This window comes from Brassica napus, unplaced genomic scaffold (assembly GCF_020379485.1).
Source record: "Brassica napus cultivar Da-Ae unplaced genomic scaffold, Da-Ae ScsIHWf_528;HRSCAF=793, whole genome shotgun sequence".
Lineage (NCBI taxonomy): Eukaryota > Viridiplantae > Streptophyta > Magnoliopsida > Brassicales > Brassicaceae > Brassica > Brassica napus.
Genome location: NW_026016596.1, coordinates 225,736 through 244,524, shown reverse-complemented (window position 1 = coordinate 244,524; position 18,789 = coordinate 225,736). Strand labels below are relative to the sequence as shown.

The following is an 18,789-nucleotide window of genomic DNA, read 5'->3' as shown; positions in this document are numbered from 1 at the left end:
CTTGTTTACTTTTATAATTTGTTAGTTTGGTAAGCTTTTTTTTAACCAGGAAATTTATATAATTTTTCAATGATTTTTATATGTAGATTTTGTTATATTTCTTGTATTTTATTTTCAAAAGTCAGCATAAATATTTTAGAAAATAGTTAACATTTTCATTTATATTTTTTTTTGTACAATTAATATTTTTATCGTGTAATTTCTAGTGATTTATGATATTATGGATTTATCGATACTATCTTAGTTTATATGATTGATTTAGATTTTAATGGGTGAATTTCATAATAAGATAAATAGTAGTTTTCCATAGTAAAATTAAATTTAGATTATTGACAAAAACTTATAATTTGTACTTTGAATTATATTTAACAAGACTATTAAATCATTTAGATTACTGGCAAAAGTTTATTTTACAATACCAAAGATTGATTAGTGTTGTTTTCATATAGAAAAAGGGTTATTAATGTTACTTCTTACAAATTATTATATATACCAATCCAATTATGTCCAAAATTGTTTTCAAATGCTTAAGACACACTAATACTTCAATATTAGTCGCAACCCTCCTATCGAATGATGCTTAATCAGATCATGGTTTTCTTAATTCTCGGTATGATCATACCAATCGTAGTTGGAACTTTTCCGGGAAAGAGCAAACTTTCCGATCTCCATGAGCAGGAAATAAAACTACGGTTGAAACAACTCAACAAACCAGCCATTAAATCCATCCATGTATTGACAAAAACATTTACATCTAATTTTCTATTCCCTTTGTTTTCTTTTATATTACGTCTTAGTAGTTTTGTTTTGTTTCTGATTGGTAAGTTTCTGTGGAAAAGTTAGTTTTGTTTCATTTTTTGTCTCTTTATACCCTGCAGTAACTAGTACTACTATTGAACTATTGGTTGGATTGATCTTTTAAATATTTTTGAGGTTCACTAAAACTTAGATAAGGGTACAGAAAAATAGTTTTAAGATTATTTTGACTAATTGCTTTTAACTTCTTGCATTGATTTCTTTAGAGTCCAGATGGAGATATAATTGACTGTGTATGGATCTACGACCAACCAGCTTTTGATCATCCTTTATTCAAAAGCCACACCATTCAGGTTGCTAATACAGTTTTATATTTATTTTCTCATTAAAAGTTGATATTATAGTCTTAACATTTCACGTGTTACACCGTTTTTCTTTAAAAGATGAGGCCAAAAAGTAACTGGATAAGGGACAAAACAGGAGGTAATAAGACATACATTATACACCAATTGTGGCGAACAAAAGGTGAATGTCCTGAGAACACTATTCCCATCAGAAGAACAACAAGAGATGATCTTATAAGATCGGGCTCCATCAAAAACTATGGAAGAAAGAGTCCACCACCAACTATTTATCACACTGACGGCGTTCAGACCGAGGAAGTTCATGAGGTTGGTATACACTGGCCGGCTCAAATATAAAAAGAATTTAAGGATAGACATATTTCAATAGGCTCCAATTTTTAGAGAAGTATTGAATATATACATTGAGATTGAACAATATTATTTTTGAACCAAATTCAATTGTAGCATACGTGTGTGTACGTGGACTATGGTCAGTTCCATGGCAGCAAGAGTCGTATAAGTATATGGAAACCAAATGTTCTACGGACGAGAGAGTTTAGTTTAGCTCAAACATGGGTCGTCAATGGAGATTGGGACACTGGTTTGAACACTTTGGAGTCTGGTTGGCAGGTAACCACTATTCCATTTTTAGGTCACACTTCATTTTGTTATCCTAATAGTTCTAACTTCATTTTTTGGTCTTTATAAAAGATCTTGCATGCTTTGTATGGTGACAAGAACCCAAGACTTTTCGCCTATTGGACGGTAAGTTTTCACATTTTTCTTATCAATTAATTTCCTTGGATATATACATTGTATACTAAAAATTTTCCACCAAAACACTTAGGGCGATACATACCAAGAAACAGGATGTTACAATCTTGACTGTCCAGGCTTTGTTCAAGTAAGCAGACACATCTCCCTCGGTGCAGCTCTCAACATTTTCTCAACTTACAACGGTGAACAATACGACTTCCTTCTAACTATTGAGAAGGTAAACTTTTATCTCTAAGAGATATTAACTAGCATTTTCACAAAGAGGGTCATTTCTTGATTAAGTTGAAACACATGTTAGGATCAAGAAACTGGACTTTGGTGGTTGAAGTTTGAGACATACCTTATAGGGTACTGGCCAAGCTTTATAGTCCCCAAGCTAGCAGTGTCGGCACGAAAGATCGTATGGGGAGGAGAGATTGTATATTACACTAGAGGCCAAGGAACACACACGCTGACGCAAATGGGGAGTGGCCATTTTGCAGAGAAAGGGTTTAGGAAGGCGGCTTATTTCAATAGCTTAGAGTACATTGATACATCTAACTATCCGATCACACCCTCTCCACAACATCTTGAAACTACTGTGACTCGTCCTGAATGCTATAACCTTATGGTTGGCTCTAGCCAGAGGTGGGGAACTTACTTTTTCTATGGTGGACCTGGTCGCAATCCTCAGTGTCCACGAACCTAGATTAAGCCAAAACTAAAATATTTTATATAAATGTAAAATATATAAAATAAATTCGCTAGTCTTTTAGACAAGGCCTAATTAACTTCTAATAATGTCTTGAACATTGCAAAAAAAAAAACAAAACAAAAAAAAAACCAAAATTTTCCTGAAGACATAACTTGTACAACAAGGGTATTTCAAACTTTTTTTTTTTTTGTAACTGGCATTCTTAATATAAATTGCAAAAAGATAAAAATGTTTACAAATGCCCATGAGGCATTAGTGAGTGAGCCTAACCCATAGAAACTCATATTTTAATAATCCAACTAACCCAAGTAAATGACTAAGCCCATGAAGCTCTTAGCCCAGTAGAAATAAGAAAGAGATGAGGGAATGGTGTTGGACGATCGAGGAAACGGAGAAGTCGGAGAGCTACGGTGCTGGTGTCTTCAGTCAACGAATCCACAGTTGCATCATTGCAGAAGCTTTTTTAGGGTTTGTGCTTCTAAAGCTTTGGATCCTATTCCGTATCTGATGATCTATTATGGAGAAGATGCAGTCTATTGAACGAAACCGATTTGTATGGAGCCGTTGATTGCGTTCGTTCCATAACCAGTAGATTGAAGCTTGCCATCCAAGGAGAATCAGAGATCGAGTAGTACTTGGTGGTGGTAGAGACAGCATTTGGTTTAGAGAGCTCTCCCATGTTCGATCAGGCGTAAGTCTACACCTTCCCGCGACAAGTTTCCAAATCTCGAACGCAAAGTCACAGTCCCAGTACAAGTGGTCTCGCGATTCATCAGTTGAGTTGCAGAGGAGACATAGTGATGGTACCTGTATACCCCAGCCAATCAACCGGTCTCGAGTTGGGAGTCTGTTTTGCACTACGAGCCACACATGGAAGCTCTGCCGTGGAATACTTCTTGAGGTCCAGACTGCAGGCCACCAAGAGACTTCACCAACCTCTCCACACAGGTAATGATACACCTCCCCCGTACTGAATTTCTCATTCCGCTTGCCTTTAATCTCCCACTCATAGATGTCCGGCTCATCTGTGAACTGGACCGTGGTGATGTAGGAGAGAACTTGCAATTGACGGTCTGTTCTTGCTGCAGGAAGCCGCCAAGCTCCATCATGATGCAGCGATGCCAAAGTAGCATCTTTTGGAATTCCTAGTCGACTTCTTCCTCCTTCCAAGTAGTCCTGCAGTCTCCCAAAAGGGCTCCAATTATCAATCCAGAATCTGGCTTTCTCTCCATTTTGAATCCGAAGATGAATCAAAGAGTAAGCCTCATTCTTTAATTTTAACAGTTTGTTTGCTAGCCAAGAAAAGTTTTGTGAAGGGTTTGTGGTCCAAAAGTTACTGACTGATCCTTTGAGTATTACTTCCTTGAACCAGGAGACCCAAACTGAGTCTGGCCTGAAGAATAGGAGCCAAATCAGTCTCAAGCAACACGCTTTGTTCCATGTCTGGAGATCCTTTACCCCAAGTCCACCTTGCTCCTTCGTTTTTACAACCGTTTCCCATGCAATCCTCACCGAGTGGTGACCTTCGAGATTCCCTTTCCACAAGAAAGCACTGCACATTGAGTTAATCTTTGCCACACATCCCTTCGGGAGAACAAAAGAGGAGCACCAGAATGTTGTAATCCCTGAGATCACTGTCTTTATGAGCATCAATCTTCCAGAGAATGATAGTGTTTTTGTTGACCAGGAGGAGAAGCGAGTCTTGATTTGATGCAACAGAGGCTCACAGCTAGCGAGAGAGAGTTTCCTAGAATTCATTGGCACTCCGAGATATCTAAAAGGTAGGTTTCCACAAGCCATCCCTGTAGACGCTTGGATCGTATTAATCTCATCATCAGTCAGTCCTGATGCGAAGAAACTGGTTTTCTGCATGCTTACAGCTAGTCCTGAGCGCTCCTCAAACTGTTTTAGCACCTGGAGAACACACTGGACTGACTCTATATTTCCCTCGATGAATATTAACAGATCATCAGCAAACGAAAGGTGCGTCAGTTTAATCTTTTTGCAGTTTGTGTGATACTTAAACCTTGACTGAGCAGCTACAGCATTTAGCATATGGGACAGACAGTTCATGGCAATGACAAAGAGATAGGGGGATAGTGGGTCCCCTTGCCTGAGTCCTCTAGTTCCTTTAAAGTACCCATTCACTGTACCGTTGTAACCCACCATGAAGCTTGTTGTGCAGATACATGATCTCAACCAGTGGACAAAGTGATCTGGAAGACCCAAGCCGTAGAGACAGGAGAACAAAAAGTCCCACGACAGAGTATCGAAAGCCTTTGCTATATCAACCTTGATGGTAATCTTTTTTGAACCCTTGTTCTTGTGGTAGCCGTTTATTAACTCACTTGCTAGGATCGTATTCTCCAGTAGAAGTCTCCCTTGAACGAATGCTGTTTGGTTAGGTAGGATTAGAGAAGTAAGAAGCGGTTTCAGTCTCCTAACCAGTAACCTTGAGATGACTTTGTAGATGGTGTTGAGACAAGAGATTGGCCTGAAATCTGTTACTTCCGATGCACCAGGGAACTTAGGCACCAAAGTGAGGATTGTGGCATTTGTCGAGGAGGGTAAGAACCCCGAACTGAAGAAATGTGAGATACAGTTTACAACTTCATCCCCCACCGTGTCCCATGCCGCCTTGAAGAACCCAGAAGTGAGACCATCTGGTCCTGGTGCCTTATTTGGATTTAGCTTGAACATCATCTTTTTAATTTCTTCACTTGTAGGAACTGACAGCATCTGTGTTCTTTGTGCAGGAGAGACCGTGTAGTTGAGCAAGCTTTGGAACCATTCCTGAGGAGATAAAACGATAGGAGCAGAGTATGTCGGGCCCAAGACTGATTGAAAATGAGACACTGCAAGATTACTCATCTCCATAGGATCTGTGATCCAAACTCCCGAGCTAGCAAGGAATGCTCGGATCGCATTATAACTTGATCTGACCTGACATATCCTATGGAAGAAGGTTGTGTTGAAATCCCCTTCCTTCAACCAGTTTATTCTAGATTTTTGCCTAAAATATAGTTCTTCAATTTCTCTCAAGAAGTTCCATTTCTGGTGAAGTTCTCTCTCTGATTGAAAATTGGTGGAGCTTGGGTCCTGCAAAGCTTGTACCTGCACAAGTTGAAGCAAACTGTGAGTTTCTGCAACTCTCTCCTGTATTTTTGAGTAATTTTCTCTGTTGATTTTCTTTAAGTCACTTTTTATTTGTTTCAACTTCCAGCACAACTGAGACAACGTTTGGCATACACTTCCAGCAAGAATCCAGGCTTCTTTGATCAACTGAGCGAAACCAGGGTGTTTGGTAAGGTAATTTTGAAATTTGTAAGGGTAGGTTCCAGCTTTTGGGAGGAAAAGGGCAAGGTTTAATAGACAGGGTGTATGGTCGGATATTTCAGGGGGAAGAAAGGTTGCGACAGCATGAGGGTAGGATGAGATAGTGGTGTTGTTGACCAGGAGACGATCTAGCTTCTTTGCTATAGGGCCCTCAGGATGATTATTCGTCCATGTGTGGCACGGCCCAAGGTAGCGCAGGTCAAACAGACCAGCTTGGAGGAAGCAGTCTTGAAGCTGATACATGAGATTGTCTGTAAAGTTAACTTCTGGATTTGAGTGTTCAAAGGGGAATAGAATCTGGTTCAGGTCCCCTCCAACAACCCAATTTCTGGAATCTAAGTCGAGTGATGAATGATTTTGAAGGAGATCATGCCAAAGTTCCAATCGCTCGTCAGCAAGGTTAGAGGCGTATATAGCAGTGTAGTATATTGGGGCTTGGTTAGGGAGGGTAATGGAACAGGTAATAAGCTGACTGGTTTGGAAAAGTATTTGAACATCCAAGGGGTATTTCCAGATCAAAATAATTCGGCCATCTGGGTCAGCTGAGTGGTTTGAATAGAACTTCCACCCAGGGCAGATTTTAGATAGGGTTGGGTTTAGAAAGGGTTCTTTAATATGAGTTTCTAATAGGGCACCAAAAAGGGGTTTTTGACTACTAAGCCAATCCGCAAAAGGTTTATGCTTGCCCGGGTCATTTAGGCCACGGACATTCCAAAAAAAGAGCTTTACACTCATTGAGAAGGGTTAAGAGCACCCTCGGGCAGAGGAGCTCCTAGTGAACCAAAAGAAATAAGATTTTGCTTGTTGTCGGATAGGTTGGGTGAAGGGGGAGGTTTAAAGATCATGGGTGGTAAGAGGGTTTCAAAAGAGGGTATAGGAGGATTCTGAAGAACAGAGAAAGGATTGGCGGTTGTTGAAGTTGGAGGGGACAATGTCGGGGAGGATCTCGAGCGTTTCAGAGAAGGTCGAGGCATTTGATCAGGAGAGGTGAAATGGTTTGAGTTAACAATGGTTAAAGGAAGATCAGGGGGTAGAGAAGGAGATGAGAAACCATGAGAGGCTGAAGGGGTAGTAGAGTTTGAGGATGAGGTTTTGACAGAGGGAGTAGTAGGTTCTAAGACAGGAACAAATGGCGTGGGAGGGTTCTTTTTCTGGTATTTTCTAGAGGCTTTGGAAGGGGTAAAGTTGGTTTGAGGAGTAATGGTATTATGAGGGTTTTTTTGAGGGGATTTATGAGGTTTGTCTTTGGTGGGAAGGGTTTGATTATGGTCTGAGAGGGAGGTTTTTTTTGTTTCAGGAGCAGGGGGAGTGTAGGTGAGGCAGTTACGCACTATGTGACCAAGTTCGTGACAATGGGAGCAAGTTGGAGGGACCCAAGGGTAGTGAACTGTGACTTCAACAACTTCTCCACTCTCCCTCTCGAATTCAACCACAGGGGGCAAGGGAGCTGTTAGGTCGACCTCTACTTTGACGTGAGAGAGAGTTAGGCTCACAAGGTTTTTGGTGAAGTCATCCGTCTCTTTTGGTTCTCCAACAAGCCCCGCCACCCAGCTTAATCCTTCCTCATGGCGAAGATCAAGCGGAACACCCGTAAGATGAGCCCAGATCTTGATTGCTTTCAACGGAGGGGTAGTCATGGAGTGATCAGAGTTCCATTGGGCAGTGTGGAACATTGAGTCTCCCACATACCATATATTTTTCTCCAAGATCTTGTTTCTAAGGTATTCACTCTGTATTCTCACTATGGCTGAATGATTTAAAGGGTTGTTATGGATCTCTAGTCTCTTGCCCTTTCCCCACATATAGTTAAATACACTTTGTATTTGATTGTATGGTGGAGACTTTCCATTGAAGTAACAGATGATGAAATCCTTATGTAAATCTGCTCCTTTTTTGAAAACAGAATCAGGAATAACAACTCTTGGGCGGCCAGAGGGAGCTATGGTGGTAGGGGCAAGGCGTCTTAATGTTTTGTCTTCTGCAGCTCGCAGCTTTTCAGCAAGGGTCTGGTATTGAGCCGAGGAATGCTCTGGTTCAGTAGCTGTCGAGGGGTTTTGCGGAGGAACAGGTAATAGAGGAGGAGGGTTGAGAGGAGGTGTGGAGGATGTGGCTTGGTTTGTTTGGATGGGGGAGGAGGGTTTTGGAGGAAGAATAGTGAAAGTTAAGTTTGGGTTTGTTTCTGATTCAACTGTAGCAATCTCAGATCTGGATTCTGAAATAGGTACAGTAGTTGTTGAAGAGGAGTTTTCTTGCTCAATTTCCATAGAAGTGGTTTTAGAGCCAGTAGTATCATCCTGCTTCTTCTCTGAAGAGAAAAAGGGTAGTTGCTTAGAATCCTTGCGAGTTCCCTTACGGGATGGTCCGGAGGAGGCAGTTTTGGTGGTTGCAGCAGTTAGGGAAGGGAAGTTCACAGGGGAGAGAGGGGAGGCTGGGTCAGGAGGGTCAGGGGGAAGGATGGGAGGAGGTTCGCCAGAAGCAAACGCCGGTGGATTCTCGCCGGAAGTGCGGCCAGGGACGTTCCAAACAGAGTGCATTGGGAAGTGTGTCAGAGAGAGTCTGAGCAAAAAAAAGTTTTAAAGGTAAGATCCGATAATGTTACCAATATTTCAAACTTTCTATATAGTCAATCATCTTGACTTATATGAGTTTCATAGCTCTCTCTTCTGAACTTAAAAATCAAGAGATCCACATTGTTTTCTCTTTATAGATATTGCAGCAGATGCAGGCTTCTCTGTTTCCTTCTTATGATCACCATTTACGCCTCCTCTCGCTCTTCGGATACCCATCTTAGGCAAACCACGGTTGAGTCCATCTAACAAAACACAAGCTTTACACCATTTCTGCATTTCATTGTGTAATCCAAACAAGCAAACATTACAATCTGCCTTGATGTGATAAGAGAGAGTGTCTTTTCTTGCAACTTCCTCAACTGGCTAGATATATAACCACACCGCTCACACGTCCCTTGCTCAAGCATCTTTGTAGTAGTTGCTATTCTGAAGTCTTCACCAGATTTTATGATGTCTAGAATCTCCCTTAGCCTGCAGTTTTGTATAAGTTAGAATCTGCACAAATGAAAGATCTTTGCGTCGTGTTCAAAAAAAGAAAGATCTTTGCGCTTCTTACCTACAACTAAGCATGAATCAAAACAGAGGAATTGGAAAACAATTTTAAAGAGATTACCTTTGCCACCAGAGGCACCAATAGCAACACGTTTCACCGGATTTGAATAAACCATTCTTCACAATAACTTGATTAATCTCCTCCTCAAAAACCTCATAGAAGCACTCCTTGCATATCTTTAAACACACACAGAAACTTAGCAACTAAAGATTGACACTTTCTGCGGTAGACCAACTAAGCAGAACGATTAATTTGCTCATATAGAGATCACAATACAGATATGGAAGGGCTTTGGATTCTTAAAAGATCAAAACTTTACAGTATTAAAATTGTTCCAAGACAAAACACAAAACATGAGACTTTCAAAACAGTTCCTTGAAGGGTTTTGGGTCGTTTGAGGACATGACGTCTCTGGTTACAAAAGCAGCAGCAGAGGCTATTAAAGGCACAAGAATATTTTTTAACAAAATATAATTTACAATATCAATAGATTTTAACATTTTTGATAAGTAATGTTTTAACATTTTTATTTTACTATATTTTAAAATCATATAATTATATTATATTATATTTAAATTAAATAATTATTTTAAATATTACTTAAATTTTTAATTACTTTAATCCGTTTTATTACGCATCACGAAAATTTTAATAAACTATCTGTAATTTGTTTGGTTAAATTTGTGATATATACTTTTTTTTAATTAATTTTTAACTATAAAACTTATTTAATGTTAATTTATTTTCTCTAACATTTTATTTGTACAAAAATATTTGATGTCAACTTAAACCAAACATAATCTCGCATATATAATTATATATGGTTAAGAATAAAAAAACAATTTAAAAACAAGAATCTAATATTTATTAAATTTAAAGGAATGCAATTTTTTTTATTTATGAAAATACAAACAAAATAATCTATTAATTTAATACCTAAATCCTAAAAATATTTATACTAATTTTCAACTTCTTATCAAATATAGCTTTTGATCAAATAGTTTAAAAGAAAATAACTAAGAAGTTATTAAAAATGTAGGACATAATACTTTATTTTGTTTGAACACAAGATTAGTTATTGTGTTGTTTGGAAATACATTTAGTATTATAATGTTACCATAATTAGAAGAATAAATTTAACTATAAAATATAATGGTGTATTTAATTAAAATACTTACAAAAAGGTGGGTCCAAGGGTAGGTTTATGTTTTAATAAAGGAAAATTGCCAAACATACCACTTTCATATATAAAATCATTTTTTATGTTTAGTTTAACCACTTTTACCCTTATTTTTAAAGAGATAAACTTTTTTTATAACTATAGAGTTAATTAGTCTAGACTTAGGAATTAAAGTTGAGTGGTGTAGGATTTTTTCGTTAATGGTATTACTCTATACTAGATTTTGACCCGCACCCCTGTGCGGGTGTATTTTTTTTAATATGATGCTATTTGATTTTTATGTCATTATTTAGGGTTGGACATAAAACTCGAATTCAAAAAATTGAACCGATCACAGTCCGAATAAGTAGTACTAAATCCGAACCAGAATTGATTAAATATCCAAATTATTCAAAATTTTGGTATTTGAAGAACTGAAATCTAATCTGATCCGACCCGAAGTATTTTGGGTATCCAAAATAGATTTATATACTTAAATATATTAATTTTTTTTAGATTTAATATATATAAAAATATCCAGAATATATATGATACTTTTAAGTTCGCTTAAATGCTTGAAAATATATACAAATAATCAAACGTAAATATCTTAAATAGTTAAAATATACTCAAAACTCCAAAAATACTTAAATAATTATTAATCATCTATCCAAATATTTAAATCAAACCTATTTAAATTGGTTATCCAAATCCAAACTAAATCCTCAAAGATCTGAAATGAACACGAAATCCCAAAAATACCCTAAAACGAATTTGAACGCTCACCCCTAATCACTATTATATATATATCCTATATGTGTCATCATAGGTTACAAAACAGTGTTATCATATAATTCATCGTATTTTATACGTACCATCAAATAAGTTTTTTTTTATAATTAATAATATTTATACGTACAATCATATAAATAATCACATAAATTATATTTTAAAATTTAATGTGAAATATAAAAACCATTATTAAGTTGGTGTTTGAAATTGGGCTTTGTATTATATTTTTCTTATATATATTGAATTTGTTTTTATAATAGTTAGTAGAAAATATGTTATTAAAAATCAAATTTTCAATATATGTATATTTTTGAATGAATTTTTGATATAAATCAATTTTAAATTATTATTTTGATTTAAATATATATATATATATATATATATTAAGTAATATAGACCCATTACTTTTTAATATAATGTAATGGACTTCCAATTTCTTAGTAGCATAAGCCCATAATTTTTTTTTCTAACTTATTGCTATCCATGTTTCCAAACAATACTATTTTTTAAACTATTATCTATATTGCCAAATAATCTCAATGTGTACTTCAACTTTAATAATATAGATATAAATGACTCTATTTTAACGTAAATTATAGATGAAAATATAGTGTACATTAAGGTTTACCCAAAGAAAAGGGAAAACACAGATAATTTCTTGGTTTAGAACGAACTACAAAACCATCTCTTCAGGTTTCTGATCAGATTAGGGTTTTCTTAATTACTCGATTTCTTAGGGACTTTAGTTGATCAGTTCTCTAATTATATTATATACTTAGAAGTTTTAAATCAGTCCATCAGAGAAACAATGTCTGTTGTTAATAATCTTTCTCTGGAACAGAGAGCCAAAAAGCAGAGGATCGAACCGGTCACCAACGAGTCTTCTTCTTCTAGTAGATGTGGTCACTGGTTCCTTCGTTACGGAGAATGCACCACCTGCAAATCAACTGTTCACAAAGACCAAGGCGGAGTGTTCGATTATCTTTCCGACGGTTTACAGCTAAGCCACGAGGCTGTAGCTGCAACGAAGCAGAGAAGCAGAGAACTTCACTTAGTACTTGACTTGGACCACACGCTTCTCCACACCACTCCTCTTCTACGCCTCACCGAAGCAGAGAAGTATCTGATCAAAGAAGCGGCTTCTATTACAAGGCACGATCTGTGGGAGTGGACAACTGGAGGCGATGATCCCGTGGTATCTTTGACGAAGCTACGGCCTTTTGTTTGCGGTTTCTTGGAAGAAGCCAACAAGATGTTCACAATGTCTGTTTACACAAAGGGTATTCGCGATTACACTATGCTAATCTTGGACGTGATTGATCCGAAGAAAATCTATTTCGGGGACAGGGTGATAACAAGGGACGAGAGTCCTGATGTGAAGACGCTTGATTTGGCTTTGGCTCATGAACGTGGAACGTTGATTGTGGATGATACACGTGATGTATGGCCCGATTACCAGAGTAACTTGATTGTAATTAGCAAATACAACTATTTCAGGAGAATGAGCAACAGCCAACACTCAAAACCATACTCTGAGGAGAAGACTGACGAGAGCGAGAAGGAGGGTGGGTTGGCCAATGTTTTGAAGCTACTCAAAGAAGTTCACAGTGCATTCTTCAGAGTGACAGAAGAAAAGGAATTGGAGTCAAAGGATGTGAGGTTGTTACTACAAGAGATAAATTTCAATCGTGTCGACAAAGAATCTTTTACTATGTAGAAACTTTATATAAGCATTTGAAGTTTCATATATAAGAAGAAGTGTTAAGTACCTTTGAAAAGTTATTTATTTTGAAGAACAAAACTTTAAAGTATATTTCCATATGATAGTGACTTCCAAAAAAGTCTTATACTTATGTAAATTCATTTAAGCATCGATCAAAAGCTTGTGTGATCTGGTTCATGTGTAAGAAGTATAAAGTATATTTACAATGTTATTTTGACTAGAAAACATTAAAAGCATATTACATAAGTGAGGTGAATGTTAGCATTTCACTATCTATTTTGTATTATTCTATCATCTCTTAGTAATAATATCGTCAAACCAAAGTGAACTACAAAGCATTGTACTTACTTACTTTATACAGCCCAAAAAGATTAGAAGCTATGGCATACTTTGAATCGAATAACAATCTCTGCGACACTCTTACAACAAAACGACAAGGATGCCTATGTTTCTTCTTTATGACGTTTCAGGATATATGGAGATGCTATGGGTTTGGGATTCACTTCAATTTCATTAATTAGCAAACATTTATCAGTATTAATTGGCAGACCAAGGTAGACCTTTTGTCTAGTTGATAATAAACTCAAAACTCAAAAAATAACAATAACGCTACATAATTTATTTTACAAACATAGCATATTAGCATCCGTCATGTTCTTCAATAAAGGTTGATCTTATTAGCTTAAATGTACAACCAATCATATAGACAAAGGCAAAAAAAGAGGCCTGAGCATATACTCTCCCTCTCCTCCCATCCCAATCCGCCACCTCGCCCACTTCGGAGCCGTCGCAACCTCCGGAAAGCTCTTCGTATCCGCTAGCCGGCGATCACGACGGTACCTTCGCTACAGACGAGGTGTGGTGCTACGACTTTGTGAAGAGACGATGGGGGCCACGAGCGCCGATGCTCGTTCCTCGCTCTATGTTCGCGTGTTGCGTTCTCGAAGGGAAGATTTTTGTCGCTGGAGGATTCACCACGTGTCGAAAATCGATTTCGGGAGCTGAGGTTTATGATCCTGAGAGTGATGTGTGGAGTTCGATCCCTGATCTCCACAGGACTCATAACTCCGCGTGTTCCGGTTTGGTCGTGAAAGGGAAGGTTCATGTGTTGCATAAAGGGTTATCGACGACGGTGCAGGTTCTTGAGAGTGTTAAGTTGGGATGGGATGTGAGAGAGTATGGTTGGCCTCAAGGTCCGATGGCTGTTGTTGAGGGTGTGAGTTATGTGTTGAGTCATGGAGTGGTGTATAATGAAGAGGATGATGATGAGACGTGGAAGATGGTTGCGTCTGCGTCGGAGTTTAAGCCGAGGATTGGTATGGCGATGGCGAGTTTGAGTGGTGAGGTTTTGCTTGTGGGAGGGGTGATTGGGCCTGATAGGGATAATTGGGATATTAAGCAGATGTTGGAGGTTGATGTTTTGACTGTTGGGAGTGATCGTCCGGTGTGGAGGAAGGTTGCTCCGGTGACTAAGTGTCGTGGTACGGTGCTTGGTTGTACGCAGTTGACAATGTGATGGGAGTGTGATGTAAAGACTGTTTTTTTTTTATCTGTTATTCTTTGTTTTGTATTGTCACGTTTTCCTTTTCTTTTTGCGTCTTTGTTTTGTTATAGTGTTTTTACTGTTGTGTCAAAATACTCTTTTGTAAGGAAAAAAGAAAGAAAGGACATAGGTAAGGTTATTACATGACAGTAAGGCTTCTGTGTCAATGGGACATGAGGCAGATAAGAGGTGTATAACTGAGAACATGCACATAACATGCAGAGAAGACATTCTCTGGCATCATTTCTAAAAGGAGCTCCATTAAAAATGCAATGGAATAGAAAACCATATTTGCATTTACAAAGTGGCTTGCACATTGTTTTATACACTGCATAGAACAACACAAGAAACCTGAGTGTCTGTTTTTCCTTATATTTTTCAAAGAGAATCTGCAGTCTAATTAATGTAGACATATACTCACCAATACAAAACTGGAAAAAAAACTATAACCTTTCTTCTTCTTTTTTAACCTCCAACTCTAATCGGTAAAGGTGCTGATACTGAGAACAAAGTCATCGGCAGCAAAAGGGTTTTGGTTGGAGAAGTGGAAACATGTTCCGTATCTGTCATGCTTGCAAAGCCTATTCATCATCCTCTGAATCTGCCATTGTCAAGAATAAACAAACAAAATTCTTTTAAAAAACAACTCTAATGGTTCCTCCACACTACACAGCCCACATAACTTTCAAAACCGGGTTTAAACAAAGTTACAGAAACCGTACCGGATCTTATGTCTTCTCCCACTTGTCCTCTGTTTTTAAGTAGTCTTGCAATCATTGCGCAGATGAGATACCACCAATATATGTGGAAAACAAGAAGCGTCAGTAACAGTGTGTTGAAGGAATAGTACATGATGGTGCCTTCAGCTGATGTCATATCCACATGAGCCAGGAGTTCAATGCTTTAACCAAACAAAAAAGGTGAGAATGTCAGATAAAGCATTGACAAAAATAAATAAAGTTATATATAGGAGGTAAGAATAAAGAGTGGGAATACCTAGTGGCCCTGATGATCCAAAATGGAAAGTAAATCAACCTAAGTAGTAGCCAAGAGAGAGCAAAGAGTGAAAAACCCACACTCGCTCCAAATTCCTTTTCAGAGTACTTGCAAATTTTAGCAGTTTCCATAAACACGTCGCTTGCATCATGAAGGGCTATGATGATTGCTCCAATTCTGAAAAAGCTGCACAAGAAACCAAAATAAATAAATAAATAAATAGTTTCCTGAGCTTCTTGGTTGCTTGCTCTATAATTCACTATATATATATCTAATATCCCAGTCAAAAAGTTGAATATTGTCTCACATAATAATCTTGTCAAATGACAAATCTTTTATTATTATTATTATCATGAATGGACTTGTAACTTAGCAAATATACTTAAGGTAAGCATCCATATGCAAATATAATTAATTACCCCGTTAAGTAGGAGTAGACAAGGAGGATGATGGTAACGACATGGTGAGACATCATAACAGAAAAATCTTTTCGTCTTGTCTCCCATGCAAGCAAGGCAGCAACAGCATACATATAGAAACCGCACTGGCACATATAGTAAAGCTTTATCGGAAGCCTAACGAACAAAAAAAAGAGAGTAAAATTAGGTTACTTCCACCATATAAAGTATAGCTTAAAAAGTGAAAGCAGAAGAAAAGTAACTGACTTCAACTCTTGATTAGGCCAACTGTGAAAGTAGAGTTTGACATCTGTGGCCCATGGCTCGTGAAAAAGGACTTTGAGGACGAATATGTCACAAGCACCGTAAAACAAGAGCTTCCACAGAGACTCTTTGCACTTGACGAGCTTAGCCCGAGTAGAAGCATCGTTCATTTTAATAGGCGCAGAAGAAGCGGTGCTCAAAAGCCATACAGCTATCCTCTGTTAAAAGACAATATGTGACATATTGATATGATCAAATTCTTAGACTGTCAATTGGCAATTCTCCTAGCTTTTTGCAAGATGCATGAATCAACTAAAACCAAAGTGCTCATTATCTAATGAATATCAATTTGCTTACACAATCCAAAGTTGCAAAAGAAAAAAAAAACATTTAAAAAAAAATCGGAGAATTTAGAGAGAGTCTTTTATTTATTTACTTACTTCAAAGACGAATCTATCGAGGAAAAGTCTCAAGAAGAAGAATCCGAAGGCGAAATAGACTGCTATCTGGAAATTCCACGCCGCAGTCGACGCTTCAAGATTCCTTACCCCGCCGCTAGAATATAACGATTCCATGTCCAGAGACTCCCAGCAAAAAAAAAGAATCAAATCTTGCACTTAAAAAGAGAAGAATTAATCGTATCAATGAGAAAGAATATATGAATTTGAGTATTGTATTCTTCTTCTTTGAGTCATCACCTCTCTTCTTCTTCTTTTATGAGTCTTCCTAGAAGTGAGCGACAGGTGTAAATGTTTTGCCAAGCTTGGGAATTGTGATCTTCCGACCAATTACCTTTTTTCTTATTTACTTTTTTTTTTAATTTGTTTTTATTACCAATCAATAGTCTTCAGATTATAAGATAATTTCGGTGACAAAAAAAAAGATAATTTGCATATTCTTTTACTAACAGTTATACCATCTCTAATTCACTTCTATTTGTATCTCTATATTTTTTTAAATAGAAAATTTCTATTATTAAAATAAATTTGCTCAAATATATGTTCCTACAATAAAGTTTTTTCTATTTATAGAGAAAAATAGAAATATATGTTATTTTCACTTCTAAATATAGAAGCAAAAAGTAACATTCCTCTATTTTTCCTCTAAAATAGAGAAATTTTATTATAAAGTGATATATTGGAGCAAATCTACCTCAAACAATGGAGATGCTCTATTTTAGAAAAAAATAGAAACATAAATTGGAAATGCTTTTACAATAATTTTTGAGAAATATATTTCGATAAATGTGTCCTACCTATTTAATAGTATTAGTAAGGGATACAAACGCTTACAAAAATATGAGAAAATTAAAGAGAGCTAAATTACGAGAGAATCATTATGTAACACTTAGAGTTCACGGTAAGCATCCTTTAAAATAAGATTGAATTCACTTTTAAATAAAGCAGCAGCAGCATGAATGATGTTCAAGTGCGAGCATCAATGATCAATGTCTAGTGGTGGAACCAGTTACATTTTTCACTGCGGTTAGTTTAGCTTCAACTATATACTATAGAGACCACATAAACTGGTATAAGCTTGTTATTTTTCATCAGTTTTTTGAAAATATAAATATTTTTTCTATGAAAAAAAATACATATGGGTCGTCAAATGACCCTCTTCCATTAAGGTGGCTTGGCCAGTGAGTCAGTGACCACGTCCCCTTACCTTCCACCAGCATTTCCACTTTTGATTTTATTTTAGCATTTATAAGTGTTTTTTTCTGTAACATATTTTCTTATTGCTTTTAGTTCTCATCTCCCAGTTTGTCTTCTCAACCTAAACCACCAACAACGATTATTGTTTTTGTCCCATTAGTCAAGTATTCTAAGATACTTTTCTACGTTACTTTATGCGTTTTTATATTTTCTGTAAGAAAGGGAATTTTAGCAATTTGTAACCAAATACCACCAAATATCATCTTTTAATATCTGAAACTAGAGTTTATTACGCACATCGTGCGGGTATATTTTTATTTTATAAATATTTAATTTTGATATTATTATATAAATTTAAATATACAATTTATATCTTAGTATTATGTATTTTATAACTCTTTAATTTTATTGTTTAAATTTCTTATTACTTTATTAATATAGGGGTTTGTTTTATACATATTACCTTTTTTATTACGTTTTCGAGTTTTCATAATTTGAAATAATTAAATAAAAAATATTCTTCAACATATGATTTTGAAAATATATAGCTGTAGAAATAAATTTTTAATATATGTTAATAACTTCATTTGTATAAAACAAATCTGACATGATTAACAAATTTGAACCTGTTTTAGTGGTAGATGATAATTTATTTAAATAAAAGTATTATATTACTTAATTACAAAATTAATTAATGCAATATTTAATAAAAAATATTTAAAAATTTAATAGAATTTTGTTAGATTTTTTTCAACAAATTTTGTTATAACTGAAAATAAAATTCAAATCTATAGTTAAAATTAATTTATTATTAATATTCTTATTAATTATTATGTCATATTATGTAATTAAAGAAATGGTTCTAGTAGACTTATAAATAGTAGATAAAAATTGTATTTCTCTTTTAGTAGAGAAGATTGAACATCATGTTAACGTACGTAGCATATCAATAATATGCATGATAATATATATCTACCAAGTACTAGTCAGAGTATTGTTAGTTTTCTTTTTGTATGTTCTAACTTCTTAAGATCATTCATCGACGAAATTTAGACTCATGCTTTTGGGCAGACATCTTTTTTATTTTTCACGCTTGGAAACTTTCGTTAAATTAAAAATGGCCAAAGCTATTTTCGTAAGTTTGACTTGTCGTGACAACAAAAAGGACTAGAATAAAACAAAGAACGACTTGGTAGACTCAGAGCCGTGCTTATAGTATTTTGAAGAAG

At 36.2% G+C, this 18,789-nt stretch overlaps 3 protein-coding genes and 1 pseudogene across 5 annotated transcripts; 3 read left to right on the top strand and 1 right to left on the bottom strand.

The window, feature by feature from the left end:
- The first annotated feature begins 148 nt into the window (after positions 1–148).
- Positions 149–2,626, top strand: BNAA05G20930D. Its single transcript, XM_048774759.1, has 7 exons — positions 149–732; positions 1,023–1,109; positions 1,200–1,427; positions 1,566–1,730; positions 1,812–1,865; positions 1,948–2,094; positions 2,176–2,626. Exons 1-7 carry the CDS (start codon positions 574–576, stop codon positions 2,563–2,565), a joined length of 1,230 nt encoding a protein of 409 aa, XP_048630716.1. The 5' UTR covers positions 149–573; the 3' UTR covers positions 2,566–2,626.
- A 9,091-nt stretch (positions 2,627–11,717) lies between these two features.
- On the top strand, positions 11,718–14,391 carry LOC111212547 (RNA polymerase II C-terminal domain phosphatase-like 5). The gene has a single exon (XM_048774757.1). It carries the CDS (start codon positions 11,790–11,792, stop codon positions 12,696–12,698), a length of 909 nt encoding a protein of 302 aa, XP_048630714.1. The 5' UTR covers positions 11,718–11,789; the 3' UTR covers positions 12,699–14,391.
- LOC106417221 lies at positions 13,085–14,391 on the top strand (annotated as a pseudogene).
- On the bottom strand, positions 14,323–16,663 carry LOC106451897 (ceramide synthase LOH2-like). Of its 3 annotated transcripts, none has more exons than XR_002664587.2 (7): positions 16,346–16,663; positions 15,909–16,123; positions 15,663–15,818; positions 15,244–15,429; positions 14,970–15,148; positions 14,669–14,848; positions 14,323–14,575 (listed from the first exon to the last, which is right to left on the bottom strand). XR_002664587.2 is itself a non-coding variant. In XM_048774758.1 (7 exons), exons 2-7 carry the CDS (start codon positions 16,478–16,480, stop codon positions 14,829–14,831), a joined length of 891 nt encoding a protein of 296 aa, XP_048630715.1. In that variant the 5' UTR covers positions 16,481–16,521; positions 16,604–16,656; the 3' UTR covers positions 14,526–14,828. The 3 variants fall into 3 exon arrangements, 2 of the variants coding, with proteins under 2 accessions (XP_048630715.1, XP_022575305.1); XM_048774758.1 differs by having other exon boundaries at positions 14,526–14,848; positions 16,346–16,521; positions 16,604–16,656; XM_022719584.2 differs by having other exon boundaries at positions 14,526–14,848.
- Between the last annotated feature and the right edge of the window lie 2,126 nt (positions 16,664–18,789).